The 16,359-nt window shown below is 45.7% G+C and overlaps 2 protein-coding genes across 6 annotated transcripts in view; both read left to right on the top strand.

Moving 5' to 3' along the window:
• The first annotated feature begins 3,808 nt into the window (after positions 1-3,808).
• On the top strand, positions 3,809-4,829 carry XCR1 (X-C motif chemokine receptor 1). The gene has a single exon (XM_009930027.2). The coding sequence runs from the start codon at positions 3,809-3,811 to the stop codon at positions 4,823-4,825; it is 1,017 nt and encodes a 338-aa protein (XP_009928329.1). The 3' UTR covers positions 4,826-4,829.
• Positions 4,830-15,024: 10,195 nt separating this feature from the next.
• Positions 15,025-16,359, top strand: part of FYCO1 (FYVE and coiled-coil domain autophagy adaptor 1) — a 53,699-nt gene continuing 52,364 nt past the window's right edge. For 3 of the 5 annotated variants that reach the window (XM_069811581.1, XM_069811574.1, XM_069811548.1), the window contains exon 1: positions 15,025-15,154. The gene's annotated coding sequence lies outside the window, so the exon portion shown is untranslated. Of the gene's footprint in view, positions 15,155-15,911; positions 16,094-16,359 lie in introns of those variants that run through there. The other 2 variants (XM_069811558.1, XM_069811563.1) reach the window with 2 other exon arrangements.

Here is a 16,359-nt window from a genome sequence, read left to right as displayed (position 1 = left end):
GTCCTGACCAGCCATCCAGGAGGTCTGGTGATTTCTAGGCTGGAGCCTCCATCTGTAATTGCTTGGAGCCTGCACCAGGCGACACAGCACAGCATGCTGCATCGCATAGATCAAGCCTGCAGTGCAAAGCTATGTTCACCCTGAGGACAATGAGCCATATCTGAGGGCAGGTTAGCAGCGAGATCCTCCATCAAGGTCTCACCTGCACTGGGAGCACTGGCCGGCAGCGTGAACAATGGTGGTGCCACACCTGCAGTGCCTGACACCGCAGCAAACAGGAGAGGAGCCGGATCGCACTATTTCAGATTCCTCAGTGGACAGGAGGTGAAGAGGAAAGCTGAGGACGCCATCCTGGGAAAGGTGCAATAGCTGAGGGAGGAAGAGCAACAGCTGAGGTAAGCGGAGGCTTCGCGTCCTCTCTAAGAGCAAGCCAGGGAGACGATGCGACCTGACAAGGACAAGGCACCTGGGAGTCAGTGGGTGCTTGGACACTGAGGAGCTGAATGTGGTGGTGGATGCTGCGGTGCACCTTGGCCTCCCCAGGCTCCTTGGATGCCAAGGTGGTGAGCTCTTGCAGCAGGGACTACGCCTCGCCATGTAGTTTTGTGCAGGCACGTTGGTGGCCCTCAAGTTCATCTGTCTGCGGACAGAGTGTCTTTCTCTGCTCAAATGGGGGCTGTCCAGATTTATGGCTTTGGCAGCGACACCGAGGGGGAAATCGAAGACAGATAAATGAACTTGTTTTGTGAGCTAGGGCATTAGCCGGGAGCTAATCTTGCAGCACTAAGAAGCAACCAAGAACAAGATACTTTACAGAAGCATTTTTCTACTTTCTCTGGACATGCTGAGCACAAAATCAGAGGGAGGACACCTGGCCCCATGCAGCAGTTCCTCTGGCTCCTCCCAGAGAGCAAGGCAGAGACTTTTGAGTCAGGTGGGTAAGATACCACGGCACAGGGAGGTCTGGAGATGGACATGGCAGGAGTTCCTGGCAGGGTTTCCAGTCTTAGCTATGTGCCTGCCTGACTCGAGTGCTTGCACACTCAGCATCAGTGCTCTCAGGAAAAATGGACACAGGAAAATGGAGACTGTTTGGACTGTAGAAACAGTTTACCACCTCACCTGTGAAGAAAATAGATGGGTTCATATCCTTTTTTAATTTGGGACTTGACTGTCATCTGACATAATCTCCAAATACCTTTGCAAAATGGCACTTTCTGCCTTGCAAGCGTTGCTCAGCTCCTGACAGCGAGCAGGAGGGTGAGCAATGTTCCCCAGCAGGTACCTGGCTCTCTAACCACTGCCTGCCCTTCAGCAGGGGTGTGAAGAGAAGAATAACGTGGCAGGGCTGAGGGACAGGATGTGTGCTGGTCAGAATAATTCCCAGGCAGAGGCAGGGATCGGGGCCGAGGTCTTTGCAAGAAGGTCCCTGTGTTGGGGGCCAGCAGTAGTTGCGGCAGAGGCAAGGAGCAGCCCGGCTAGCTGTGTAGCTGCTGGTGGGTGGGCAGTCCTGCCCGGGGGCTTGCTGGCACTGGGCTGCCAGCATGGGAGGAGAGCGTGAGCGGTGAAGGCAGTGGTCAGCACTGTCATCTCATTGGCCTGGTTTCAGCTGGGATAGAGTTAATTCTCTTCCTAGTAGCTGGTACAGTATCGTGTTTTGGATTTAGTGTGAGAAGAATGTTGATAACACAATGACGTTTTCAGTTGTTGCTAAGTAGTGTTTAGACTAAGTCAAGGATTTTTCAGCTTCTCATGCCCAGCCAGCGAGAAAGCTGGAGGGGCACAAGAAGTTGGGAGAGGACACAGCCAGGACAGCTGACCCAAAATGGCCAAAGGGGTATTCCATAGCATGTGACATCATGTCCAGTATATAAACTGGGGGGAGTTGGCCTGGTGGGTGCAGATCGCTGCTCGGGAACTAACTGGGCATTGGTCAGCGAGTGCTGAGCAATTGTGTTGTGCATCACTTGTATATTCCAATCCTTTTATTATTATTATTATCATTTTATTATTGTTATTATCATCATTATTAGTTTCTTCCTTTCTGTTTTGTTAAACTGTTCTTATCTCAACCCATGAGTTTTACCTTTTTTTCGCCCCATTTTCTCCCCCATCCCACTGGGTGAGGGGGGAGTGAGTGAGCTGCTGCATGGTGCTTTGTTGCTGGCTGGGGTTAAACCATGACACTCATCCATGGAGAACCTTTACTCTTTGCAAAGAGGCCCCTCTGCTCCCTTGGGACAGCTGCTAAGGAGGAGCGGTGCCTCCAAGCCGAGCTGAAACGGGACACGATGGTGGTCAAGACCTCAGTCTAACCCATGCGTTGCTTAAGTGTCATCTGTACCGTCAAGTAAAAGCAGAGGGGATGGCTGCCTGGGCAGGGACTTGTCCTGCATGCCTGAAGATGGCAGCATGGTACAGACTAAGGGCCGCAAGCACACTTTCCAGTCAGGACTGTGACTGCTGATGAACGTGACAGGGCCCCTTGCTGTCACAGTGCTAATTAATCCCACACAGCCCTCGCCTCCAAAACTGGGTGACCACATCCCAACAGATAGCTGGTCCCTGGCCTGTGCCTCGCTCTGGCTGACCTGAACCTCCTCCCCCCATGGCTGGCATTAAAGGCAGCGCTCCCGGGCATGCGTTCCTGGTGTAGACATAACCCTCCTGATCGCCAAAGGCAGCGTGTCTTTTCCTGGCCATGGTGGGCAAATTCTGCCTTCGCTAATCCAAAAAAGGAAAATGTCATCGGCACAATTTTGGCCCGAGTCGTGGAGTTTCTTTCTTGCAACTGTACTTCCAAAGAAATCAGTGGCAGGCCTCTCACTGGCTTCAGTCATATCAGGATCCACACACGATGCCTTCATCCAGGATAATGTTAATTTAGACCCCAAAACATTGGTTGGAGTCATTACTGATTTTTCTATACCTATTTTTTAGCTTAATTTCATAAAGAAATGAGGCAACTGTGACCATGTATGTTCACCTGACTGTATGTTGTCTTCCAAGCCCCAGTAACTTTTGATACTGTTGGCCAGTTTCAACCAACCACCCAGTTGGGATTAAACTCCTACCTGCAGGCAGGCAGAGGGCAGCATCCCCCAGCAAAGGGGTCTGATGTGAATTCTGTTCCTGTCCTGTCCTTGAGAATTGGCACACCACAGAGATGCATGGAGCACCCAACATGGGGATGCTTCCACCACAGCTTGGAGATCTTTAGATGTCAAGCAACCTCAAGACGAAAATCTGTAAGAAACACGGCTTTTCCCATTCTTAGTGCTTACGCTTGTTGATACTGGTACTGCTCAGCTTTTTAAGTTTATACAGTGCTGAACCTTGGTGACAAAGAATCATATATATGGTGAAGTGTTTTGGAATTTGATACAGTTCCAGAAAACTTAAAAAATAGTAGCAGATCCAAAAGTCTTGGTACCTGAGATACTTACATTAAAACACAATGCTCCCTCAGCCTTCATGTAGCAGAAGCTTGACAGTTAGCAGTTGTCACCAACTGTATTGGTTTAGAAACATCTTAGTTTCTGACTTAAGTATTTAAGATCTTGATGTTGCTTTGAGGGTAAATCTTTAGTATCTACCTGTTTATGCTCTAATCATAAGAGGAAATGACTCCTTTCTCTCCCTAAAACAAAACAAATAAGGTAGTTTCACTGCTTCTTTTTGTCCCTTAAAGCAGAAGTCCCCACAGCGGGAGTTTAGTTATTGGGTTGATTTTCACAAAAAGTTTGGTTTGATTGTTGCGGTTCTTCAAAGTAGCTGCTGGAGAACAGTGCAAGGTTTGCACAGACAAATGGATGAAGACCATTATCCACCCAATTCAGATGATAATTACTCATACGAATATTCTTTTAATGAAAGCAATATCTGCGAAATGGGTGACTATTTTGTATTTTACACCCATCTCACTACTGTCCTCTACACTCTGGCATTTTTGCTCAGCCTGCTAGGAAACACTTTAGTGTTATGGATCCTATTCAAATATGAAAACCTTACATCTTTAACGAACGTCTTCATCATGAATCTCTGTGTCTCAGATTTAGTCTTCTCCTGCATGCTGCCCATCTGGGCAGTGGACCAGTCCTTTGGGTGGATTTTTGGTGAGTTCCTTTGCAAAGCAATGAATGCTATTTTCTCCATCGGGTACTACAGCGGTGTTTTCTTTTTGACTCTCATGACTATCCTGCGGTACTTGTCCATAGTGAACCCCCTTTCGACTTTGAGATCCCAGACTCAGTGCTGTGGTTTTCTGGTGAGCTTGGTTGTTTGGACTGGTAGCATATTAATCGTGGTTCCTGAGGTGATTCACACCACAGTGCAAGAAAACTTGGAAGGGGACAAGACCTGTGATTATGCTGACTGGAAATGGAAAAAGGTGGACATTTATCAGAGGAATGTACTCTTCCTGTTTTCCTTTGGGGTGATCGTATTCTGCTACTTCAAGATACTGCTAATCCTGCTTGGAGCAAGATCTCGCAGAAAGCACAGAACTGTGAAACTCATCCTTATTATTGTGATGGCTTTTTTCCTGAGCTGGGCACCTTACAACATCCTCAGCTTTATGATTACTTTTCCACCACCTACCTGTCAGTATCAAAAAGACTCCAACCTTGCCTTTCACATCAGCCGTAAAATTGCTTTCTCCCACTGCTGCCTCAACCCTGTGCTCTATGTATTTGTTGGAGTCAAGTTCAAGAGGCATTTGTTACGCTTATGCAGTCAGTATTTACCCTGTGGCAATGGTCAAGTCTCCAGTCCCAGGATCTGCTCTCAAGGCAAATTCCACTATGAAGGTGCATCCATCTACTGAAGCGAGACCTAACTATTAGCACTAATCCTGGATGAACTTTCCCATTTTAAAAGCCATGGATAATCTCTAATTCTTAGAGGCACTTCCCTGAGAAAGACACACAAATTTACTCTTTGCAAACATGCTGTCTATGGAAAGTAATAAAAACATGTATTTGCAGTGGGACGGAGAGCTGAGACTGCTCAGAAATTACTTCATTGGCCTGTAAGTCTTATCTTTATGAGGTTTTGTGCAGTGAGATGGATTTTCTCTTATTTATAGTTTCTTTTCAAAAGCAAAAAAAAAGGTGCTTTTTCCTTTGGGAGCTAAACCATCACATTTTAATGTAAATGGTATTGCATGTTGCTTTCTTGCCTGACTTAAAATACTCGGATTGTATATAGCAATGGACACATATGTATTTCTGTAGCTTTTAATGCTTTACAGTGTTTATCAGTGCCAAACTCATTGGTTCTCTCTTTTTGGGGCTCTCAGGATTAACTGTCTTGACAATAGCTACAAGACCTCACAGTCTATGAAGTTCTCAGTGCAAATGTTCTTTTATCTGTTGGTAGATAAATATATATAAAACTAGCTTAGTGCAAAAGTAGTCTTTTGGGTCTGAAATTGAAAGTTTGGGAGAGCCCTAGAAGGAACACAAGCTGTTAAGCAGATACTTCACTAGGATATTAGTTTTTCTCCTGTTACTGCTCCTGCTGCAGGCACCTTCCAGTCTCTGAACATCCCTTCAGGCGGTTGCAGTGGATTGGCAGCCCACCTCCCGAGCAACGCAGGAGTCTATTTGCGTCTAAATGCTCTCTCCCTCCTTTTCTCCTTTTGCCATGGTGCTGAGAAGAATTGAGCTTTCTAAAAAGGTTATAGTGCAAGAACAAATGGCTTTTTTTAATAGCAGGATAAAAATAGCTTGCTTTATTTGTAAAATTAATGTTTGGCCTTTTTTTTTTCTTTTTAAGGAAGCCAGAGCAGCAGGTTTTATCCTATATACTTGGATGCTTGCTGCTTCACAACTTTTTAAAAACTGCTTCACACAGATGTTTAAGTCTCTGCCTAAAACCTGATCATCAAAGTCAGCCATGTGTTTATTTTTTACGTGCTTCGCGTCTGTCTAAATACCAGATGTGCTCATATCTCTTAGGCGTGCGAGCGTCTGGTCTAACCAGCTGCCTGGCCACACGCAAGTCTTTCATTTCATGCATGCATCTCATCTCCATGGGCAGGTGGGAAGGAAAGTGCAAATATTTGCATGAACCTAGCTTTGGAAATGTTGCTAAGAGGGCTAGCCGTGTTAAGTGCAGGAGTGTTTTTACATGACCACTAAAACATGATTTCCCAACTAAAAGCAAGTTGAGGGAATGCAATTCAACAGCACACATTTTTGCAACAAAACCATTCGCATTCTGATTACACCAATCAAACCTGGTGGCTTTATTTCTCACGGAAAGTGATATTCTTCTTCATGATAGCTTGGTGGGCTTTTTTAACTTGGGCAGTGTAACATGTAGTGCGTACTCCAGTGTAGCTGAATGACAAAGCCTCTGGAAACCAGGATATTTAATTTCCTAGCATCTGTATAGTAAGGCAAGGTAGCTTTGCAGTGGCACCAAGAAATGGTTTGGCAATGGTTCTAAGCAACAGTTTGGCTTTTTGGGCAGCCATCTTAAAATGTCTGTGTTGTTTCTGCACTATTTCGTTTGATCTCTAAAGATCATCTGGAGCAGACAACAGATTCTTCTCATCTGCTGTGTAGTTTATAAAAAGCAGAAACTCAGACATGCCCATAGTTTGAAGTCCTATTTCTGATCGTATCCAGAAGCAAGAATACCTAGGGAAAAACATAAGACTGGGGCAAACACATATGACATATCCAAATAGTCTTCCTAGGGCTTGCCCATAGTTTCTAGCTTGTGCTTCAGTTTAGCTGCCAGAACAAAGTGATCATATCTTGTCCCTTATCATCAGATGCTCCTTTCTGAACAAGTCAGTCCTGGTATCCTATTACTACAGTTATTGCCTAAAACTTAAAAAAATCATCAAGGTTATTTATTAATCCCAGAGGGAACTCACTTGTGTTCAGACAAACCTTGGAAAGGTAGAAGTTGTCATTTGTCTGGTTGTGGAGACCAGCTTTTGGGTCTTGTCTCCTGATAAGAGACATTTTAAATGAATGTGGTTGCTTTTATGCGCTTCAAGACACTTTGGACTGGGGACTCAATACCATCAATTATGAAGAGGCAACCTACTGAAGGACAAATGAGTCCAAATTCTTCTTCTGTTCTGGTAAGCCAGGACCACTTCATGGGCACCAGCAAATCTCTACAAGAGGAAAATGCTGTGACGATGAGTAAAAGAAGGTCTCATGCACATCATTTCAACGAACTGTGATTCAACTCATTGTCCTACACTACCCTGAAATCTTTGCTGTCCATACATTTTACATTTATCTAAAAAAAGCCAGGAAATATAACAAAAGTGCAAGAGATCGAAATGGTCCTGCTCTGCCCAGTTTTTAACAAGTTATTTATATCTGTTTGTAGCTTGAGCATATTTTGTTATAGTATATCTGAACATGTAAAGGGAATGCTTAATGTTACCCAGTTGTACTGCTGCCTACCATAACCAAAGTAATTCAGCATGTGGAGATTTCCCCTCCTGATATAATGAAGTGGTACTAATAAACACTCAGAAATTCAGTGGAATAGTACACTGTGACTATTGTTCTCCGCCTTTGATAACCACCTTTTAAGGTGTTTTCAATTGAAGAAGTAATTGTGAATTTTCATACACTAATTTAGCTTGGAAGAGACTTCTGGAGGTCATCCACTCCTCCACCCTGCTCACAGAAGTTCTGTCTTCCCAATTCAACAAGGTTGCTCAAGGCCTTGTCTTGTCAAACTCTGAAAATCTCCAAGAACAGGGACTGCATAACTCCTTTGGGTCCCTGTTCCAAAACTTGACAACTCTCCTGGTGGCTTTTTTTCCTTCCACGTGGACAAAATTTCTTTTGCTGCAACCTGGTGATGATGCCTCTTCCTTGCCTTATCTACGTCCTTGTATGACATAATGGAATAGACCCATCAGATCTCCCCTACGCCTTGTTTTTTTCCTGGGGCTAAGCAAACCCCAGCCAATCTAATCTCCTCATATGTCATGTGCTCCAACTCCCTAACTATCTTGGTGGTCCTCCATTGGGCTCACTTCAGTCAGTCAACCTGTCTCTTGTATTGGGGGCCCCAAAACTGGATATGCTACTGCAGATGTGACCACATGAATTTCAGGTAGAGGGGAATAAAGGTTTCCCTCAACCTGATGGCAATGCAGGCTCACACACAGTTAGTCTTCACTGCTGCAAGGGCACATGACTGAGTTGTGTTCAACTTGTTGTCCACTTGAATCCCCAGATCTTTTCCAGCAAAGCTGACCTCCAGCCAGGTGGTCCCAGCCCACACTCTTGCAGGGGGTTAGACCATCCCAGGTGCAGGACTTTGCCATTGTTGAACTTCCATGGCTCCTGTCAGCTCATTCTTCAAGCTTGCTGATGTCTCCTTGCATGGCAGCCCAACTCAATGTGTATCAGCTGCTCCCTCTTATTTGGTTTTATGCATGAGCTTGCTGAAGGTGCACCCTGTCCCATCATCCAGGTTGATAATGAAGATGTTGAAGAGTATCAGCCCAAGTATTGACCTTCAAAGCATGCTACTCACAACCAGCCACTCATTAAGATGTCAAACCCTTGACCACTACCCTGATGGTCTGGTCAGTTTTTCATCCACTTTGTAGCCCACCCATTCAATCTATATCTCCCCAGTCTAGTTACAAGGATGCTGCGGGGGACTTTGTCAAAGGCCTTGCAGAAGTAAAGGTAAATGATACACACAGCTTTCCCCTTGTCCCCAGAGCCAGTCATCTCATTGTAGAAGACAGTCGAGTTGGTCAGGCACTATTTTTTCTTGGTAAATCTGTGCTGGCTGTTCCCAAACATTTTTGTCCCTGCATCTGTCTGGTAATGGCCTCCAGGAGGATTTGCTCCACCATCTTCCAGGGCACAGGGGTGAGAATGACCTGCCTATAGTTCCCTGGACTGTCCTTCTTGCCTTTTTTTGAAAATGGGCATGACCTTTGCCTTTTTCAAATCATCAGGGACCTCCCCTGACCACCAGGGCCTTTAGAGGCAATAGACAGCACCTTGCAATGATATTGGGCGATGCCCTCAGCACGATCACATGCACCATGCCCAGTCCCGCAGACAACTATATGTCCAGTCTCCTTAAGTAGTCCCAAAGCAACTCTCCTCTGCCATGGATAGTACCCTACCCCTCTCTCCAAACTCTGCTACTAGGCACAGAGACCTGTAAGGCAGGGGTTTGGAGTAGAGACCTCCAGAGGTCCCTTCAAACTTAAACTACTCTATTATTTTTATGATTTGTAGCTGAAGCAACATTAAACCAAGTAAATGCTGCTGAAAGATTGTTTTAGTGCAGAATTCAGCCTGAAGAACATAGTCCTCTAAGAGAACTGAACACAAAATTCAAAACTGAAAAGCTAGGTTTTGATGTGCAAAATCTTCACTGACCTGTGCAATGAACACGTAATGGAAGTGATTCCTAGATGAGATTATGCCTGTTAAAGGATGGCAATACTTAAAAAGGTCTCATTTTGCTTTTCTAAGTAGGTATAGAAATGGCAAGGAATACAGTTCCTGGAATGATTCATTAATGGAGATGTAAACCAGAAATTCCTGCCACATAGGGAGCCAGCATGTTTTACTGCAAGGGTTCAATAGGTACCGTACACAAGGGAGAGGGTTGAAAGGAAGCCAGCCCCTTCTGACAGATTGTGGGCATTTTCAAATAGAAGTTTTAGGCTCTGTAAATGTTCAACATATATGCATCTTCAGTTTTAAATCAGAAGCGCAGTGTAGACAGAAGATCCTGGCTGGACTGAAGCAAAGAACTGACAATGACAAAGGAAAATGCACAGAGTGGAGTACTCTCTCCATATTCAGGAACTGCCAAGATACCAAATCCAAAATATTTTTTATTTTGTTTCATTCCTCCAAACAATGCTGCTTTCTGAAGTCAAGTTCTGTTTCTTGATGGCGATATCCTTCTAGCTATCTTAACCAGCTCTTAAACTCCTAAGCCTTAGTATGCTCTTTATCCATGTGCCACACATCTGTGTGTATATGTCGTGGTTTAACCCCAGCCAGCAACTAAGCACCACACAGCTGCTCACTTACTTCCCCCGCTCCCAGTGGGATGGGGGGGAAAATTGGGAAAAGAAGCAAAACTCGTGGGCTGAGATAAGAACGGTTTAATAGAACAGAAAATAAGAAACTAATAATGATAATGATAACACTAATAAAATGGCAACAGCAATAATAAAAGGATTGGAATGTACAAATGATGCGCAGTGCAATTGCTCACCACCCGCCGATCGACACCCAGCTAGTCCCAGAGCAGCGATCCCCCGCCCCCACCCCCCCCATTTTATACACTACATGTGGCATCACACGGTATGAAATACCCTTTGGCCAGTTTGGGTCAGGTGCCCTGGCTGTGTCCTGTCCCAACTTCTTGTGCCCCTCCAGCCTTCTCGCTGGCTGGGCATGAGAAGCTGAAAAATCCTTGACTTTAGACTAAACACTACTTATCAACGACAGAAAACATCTGTGTTATCAACATTCTTCTCATACTGAACTCAAAACATAGCACTGTACCAGCTACTAGGAAGACAATTAACTCTATCCCAGCTGAAACCAGGACAGTATACAAAAGGCTCTGCTTCATTTAAACTGCACAGTCCAGAGTCTGTGTCCTGGTTCTCCCATATCATTGCTGGTTCAGTTGAACCAGCACCGAACCAGCTCAAAATCTTGGTACTGACTTTGGCCACACAGGAGTGAAATGCAGGCAGTTGTGAGCAGTGATAGCTCCTAACCCTGATGTGCTCAGGTGGAAGTCAGTCTCAGAAGCTGACCTGGTATTAGCAGAATATTCTCCCAAGCCCCTCAGCTACCTTGTCTAAAATGCCAAATTTGCTTCTAGAGGTTTTCCAGAGCTTTGCTGTTTCTTTTTATGTTGTCCGCTTCCAGCTTTATACCTACTGACAATTATTTGTCCACCTATTCAAAACAGAATGCAAACAAATGCAAAAAGTGCTTCCAAAGCTTTCTCCCTGCAGTCACAGAAGGTCTCTGATGATGAACAGCAGCCTGTTGTTCAGTCTAGCTACAATGGTATGTTAATCCCCTGAGAGTGACCAGGGAAACTGGGAGTTTGCTACTCTCATAAAATACCTCAAGTGCCTAGTGGAAGCAAAACCCTCCCCAGCTATTATATAACTCAATTAACTCTTTAAAAAAATTAAAAGAAAATATGTAGCACATGTAACAATAACGTAAGAGAGATGGAAGGAATGTATCCAACGGACACGTACTCAGAGACCACTGTGAAATATTCATGGAATCCAACATCCACAGGAGACATTTTTTCTGGGTTTTTTTGATAGACCCCAGTTATTTAAGAGGGTTTAGTAAAGACCTGCTCTAGTCAACGAGGCACCAAAGTGGTGCCAGCATGAGATGACTGATGACAGTGTGTAACTTTACTTTATGACTGTCACAGGAGAAGAGTCAGAGACCGCTCAGACATATCCGAGCCAGTAGTTAATTGAGTTCTAATCAGTAAATTTAGGTATGTAAATTGTTTAGTAAGTACAGCTGGATTGGCGGTCAATACTATTTACTACACTTAAAGTCAGTATGGGATACAAAGATTATTGCTTAACTGTACTATATGTATCTTAAACGTTACATGCATGCAGAAAATGCCATTTACCAACCCATCAATGTCTGGTGTCAGGTCAGGGATCTCTCAGATTTGAGGGGTGACCTTCAGGGGTGTCCCTACCCAAGGGGAGATCCCTGCTGCTCAGCCAGCTGTTGCGGAGGGAGAGCTCAAGGGGCCGTGATGACTGCAGGTATCTATAGTGTCAAGTGGGTGATTTGCCATCAGGTTTTCCGCTGTGTTAATGCTGTTTATCAGCCCAGTTTCCAGCCAAACTGTTTTTTGGGGGTCTGGTGCCAAGTTCTCAGGGATAGTCTCACACGATAGGATTAACTTTGATTAGGCCTACTTGCTGAGCATCTGCCTGGACCAAAGTTCAGTTAGTTCAAACAGGAGGAGTGCATCCGTCACAATGATGAGCTAGACAGTGCAAATGTAAATTGGCTTGCCTGAACGGAGGAAACTCTTCCCACATGAAAATAGAGCACATTTATGCATCACAATTAAAACTAAAGGATTCTATATTTATTTGCAAACTTTGTATAGAAATGGCTTCCACCAAAATGCAAAAAAACCAACCCAAACCCAAACCAACCCACATTCAAATTGTATTTTGAGAATCACTCTAAAAGAACTGCAGCTAGCATTATCTTTAACTTCTGATGTCAGAAGTTGATTTCAGCCCTTAAATAGTTATTCTGGCCTACATTTTAGCCATATGGAACAAAACCTACAGCATGATCCTTTAATGATCCTTAATAGACGTTAAGTAGCAATTTAGTAGTTTTAGTTGATTGAGCTGGGTACCTCTATGGCATACATTTACAATTACAAGGGTAACATTCCACCAGCTAATGAAAAGATTTTACCTAGTGTCCTGGTTTCAGCTGGGATAGAGTTAATTCTCTTCCTAGTAGCTGGTACAGTATCGTGTTTTGGATTTAGTGTGAGAAGAATGTTGATAACACAATGACGTTTTCAGTTGTTGCTAAGTAGTGTTTAGACTAAGTCAAGGATTTTTCAGCTTCTCATGCCCAGCCAGCGAGAAAGCTGGAGGGGCACAAGAAGTTGGGAGAGGACACAGCCAGGACAGCTGACCCAAAATGGCCAAAGGGGTATTCCATAGCATGTGACATCATGTCCAGTATATAAACTGGGGGGAGTTGGCCTGGTGGGTGCAGATCGCTGCTCGGGAACTAACTGGGCATTGGTCAGCGAGTGCTGAGCAACTGCACTGTGCATCACTTGTATATTCCAATCCTTTTATTATTATTATTGTCATTTTATTATTATTATTATTATTATTTTCTTTCCTTCTGTTCTATTAAACTGTTCTTATCTCAACCCACAAGTTTTACTTTTTTTTTCGCCCCATTTTCTCCCCCATCCCACTGGGTGAGGGGGGAGTGAGTGAGCTGCTGCATGGTGCTTTGTTACTGGCTGGGGTTAAACCATGACACCCAACAAAGGCTTTCTTTTTGCTGGGATGACTGTCATTGCCTTTCCTGAGCTAGGAAAATTGACAATAATTCCCATTCAGCTTATCATAGTTTAAGAAGTTAATCAATAGACTTTATCAGAATAAAAATAAAGAAGAGCAAGACAAATGGAGTAAACAATGCTTTTTTTTTTTTTTAGGGCAGCTTCCAAAAAACAAAAATCTTGAACCTCTTTTGTTGCAAAGAAATGAAGAATATAGAAAATTCTAAGGAAGCATTGGTCAGCTACAGACCTAGTTGGAAACAGCATGCTTTTCTCTGAAGAAATTGATGTCTGTATAAACAGGCAATAATTCAATAATTAATGTCAATAATTAAACATTTCTGTAAGTAAATTGTCACTACATAATTAAAAGGAGGAATTAAAAGGGCAAATATTTGCCATGGCCCTAATCCCGCTTGCCCTTGTGTTGGCAAATCTCCAGCGGACGGACAGGTAGAGTTTTGCTGGCACATGGGGTGGCCGGGTCTGTCTCCAGAGCAGATTACTGAGTAAGAAGTAAAACTGCACAAACACTTTTTGAAAACATGTAAAAAAACCTCCATTGCAGTGAAATTATCTGGGATTTGAATCATCATTATTTGCAACTGATGACCCTGAGGTTACTTTTGGAAAACACCCAGTTGTCTACAGACCAATGGAAAATGAACATTTGTTTTCAGCGGATGCTCCTGGCCCTGTACTGAATGATGCAGCAAAGCAGGCCAAGAGAAGTCAGCCTGAAGATTGCTTCCAAACTATGCAAGACATCCCACTGTGTTTCACGAGTCATGCGCCCACAACATCCTTAGCCCTATAACCTGCACTTTTGAGGGCATTAAAATGCTTTTGAGCTATTCAAAACCATTACATTAGGTGAAGATTTATCACCAAAACTTAAGGCCACTTAGTCATCCTGAAATTGAGGATGAAAAAAATGAGGATGATGGAGACATGTCCATGACTGTGTACTACATATATTTCATCAAGCGTCTTTAAAATATGCTGCTTTGATCTTATGGCTGCCTAAGCTGAAGTTTATGATGCTAATATAGTCACAAGCATTGTGGCAAGAACTGATGACAAACTGTTTGGTCACAAGTTTTATTTAAAGTCATTTATTTACCAAAGCAATGTGGAAAAAAAGCTAAGGAACTTAAAGTACACTTCCAAGTGCAAAACCAGCACAGCCTATTTCATATGCTGTGAAAGAAATGCCCTTTCAGAGAATCATATGCATTATGGAAGGGTTAAAATTTGAAGAGTGGAAGTGGCTTGCTTGTAGGAGCCTGCTGCTGGGAGATGGTGCCGGAGCCTTAGGAGCCCTGTGCCCCCCGTACCCCCCCCCCCACCCCGCCTTAGGAACGGACCTCTGGTTCCAGTTTCACACCCGCTTTCTCCCAGTCTCTTACCGTACGTGGCCTTTATTAATCCCTACCTACGTCTTTCAGCAGTGGAAAGAGGATTTTCCTTTCGTCAACTGACGCAGACAGAAAGGAGAAATCTGCTGCCTACTGGATTTATCGAGCCTGGCTTTCATATTCACTTCAGTCGTCCGTGCAAAGAGCTTGATGAACTGATGTGCAAACAAACAAACAAAATTAAAAAAAAACAACACAAAAAACCCCAACCAACATAGTGAACTGTCCTAAAAGCAACAGTCGGTACGATATTAAAAAGTTAACACTTCCTGACAGGAGACCTTGTTTGAGGGTACCAGAACCACCACCACCACCACCACCCCCACCCCCCGAAAGGAAACTGCCCCAAGCCCGCAGCTGTAGAGGAAAGCGGCGATTTTTCCCGCAAAGACATATAAAACGCCTCTATTGTCACCACTGTGCTTTCCCTCAGCCAGGCCCTCCGCGCCCCGCTGAGGGGACAACGGCGACCCGGCCCGGCCCGGCCCGGCCGGGAGCCCATAGCGTTGCGCGCAGCCACCGCCCCGGGGGTGGGGGAGGCACCTCCAGCGGCCTCACGGGAGTTGTAGTCGGCGGGGAGCGGCGAAGGGCTCCGGAGCCTCACCCCGACCCGTCTCTCCGCGACATGGCGGCGGGCCGCGCAGGTAACGTGCGACACCCGCCCTCACAACCCCCTGAGGGAGCGCGGAGGGCGGTGGGGCCGGTGGGGAGCGGGAAGTAACTTCAGCGGCTTCCACTTGTTGCCGCTCGGAGCTGGGCTCCGAGGGGAGGAGCCCCGGCGGGGTCGGAGAGAAGGGGGGGAAGAGAGCTGCGCCGCGGCCCCTCGGCACCGGAGCGGCCTTTCGGGGGGGGGAAGCCGGGCTCGGCCTTATGGCGGGGTGAGGGCGGGCCCGGCAGGGTCACCTCAGCCCGCTGTGGGGTGACCGGCTCAGCACTCAGAAACCCTTGGGGTGGCCTGGATGGTGGCCAGTGTCCACCTAGGCGCTGGCCCGGAGGGACGGGGAGCTGCGGGGAGCCCCAAAGGGGTGCTAGCGCCTAGGCGAGGGCAGCCGCCATCCAGGCCTGGTCACCTTAGGTGTCATGGTTTCCACCTGGCCATTGATGGTTTTAGGCCAACATAAACCCTGCTCTCTGTTTATTCCCCTGTCATCCAGCCCTCCGAGTCCTCCCCACCAGTCACGGCAGCTGCAGGAGGAGCAGAGCCACCCGGGGTCCTGCTAGAAACCAAATACCCGCCTGTGTCTGTGCCCTCACCCGTTATAAAGTGCTGACGGGCAAATATTTGCCATGGCCCTAATCCCACTTGCCCTTGTGTCGGCAAATCTCTGGCGGACGGACAGGGAGAGTTTTGCTGGCATGCGGGGCGGCTGGGTCTGTCTCCAGAGCAGATGCTGGGTTTGCAGCTGGCCCTCCTCCGGCTTACGTTGATCCCGGTAATCCAGAGCGAGCAAAGGGGGAAAAAAAAAAAAAAAGGCTTTAGTGAAATGGTCGTCCACTGCCTGTGGGCTCTCGATTCTACTCGGGCAGAGGTCCTGTGGTGGTGAGTCGGGCTGTGGAGGGTCTGTGCTGTGTTTTGGAGGCTGGTGAGTTTGTTGCTGCTGCAGCTGCCTGTTCAGGAGCTCAGCGCCCTAGTGTTTTCTGCCTGCATCTTGCAGCCAGCCTCCTGCTGATTTTTGCCTGTGCAAAGGTTTGCTTGCTGTATGGAGTTGGTCAGCTGTAGGTGTCACGCTCCTGGTTCAGCCTCTCACTTGAAATTTAGTTACTTTGCAAGTGTAAACAAAGAGGGAAGAGTACCAGGCCTTTGCCTCTTTAATGCTGAAGAGTGAAAGTGGGTGTTTGATTTTTATCC

The sequence above is a fragment of the Haliaeetus albicilla genome, chromosome 2, assembly GCF_947461875.1.
Source record: "Haliaeetus albicilla chromosome 2, bHalAlb1.1, whole genome shotgun sequence".
In the NCBI taxonomy this organism is placed as follows: Eukaryota; Metazoa; Chordata; class Aves; order Accipitriformes; family Accipitridae; genus Haliaeetus; species Haliaeetus albicilla.
This window is presented reverse-complemented; position numbering and strand designations above follow the sequence as displayed.

What these genes read in the sequence shown, in the direction of transcription:
- XCR1 (XM_009930027.2), top strand. Translation starts at nt 3,809, where the DNA reads ATGGATGAAGACCATTATCCACCCAATTCAGATGATAATTACTCATAC.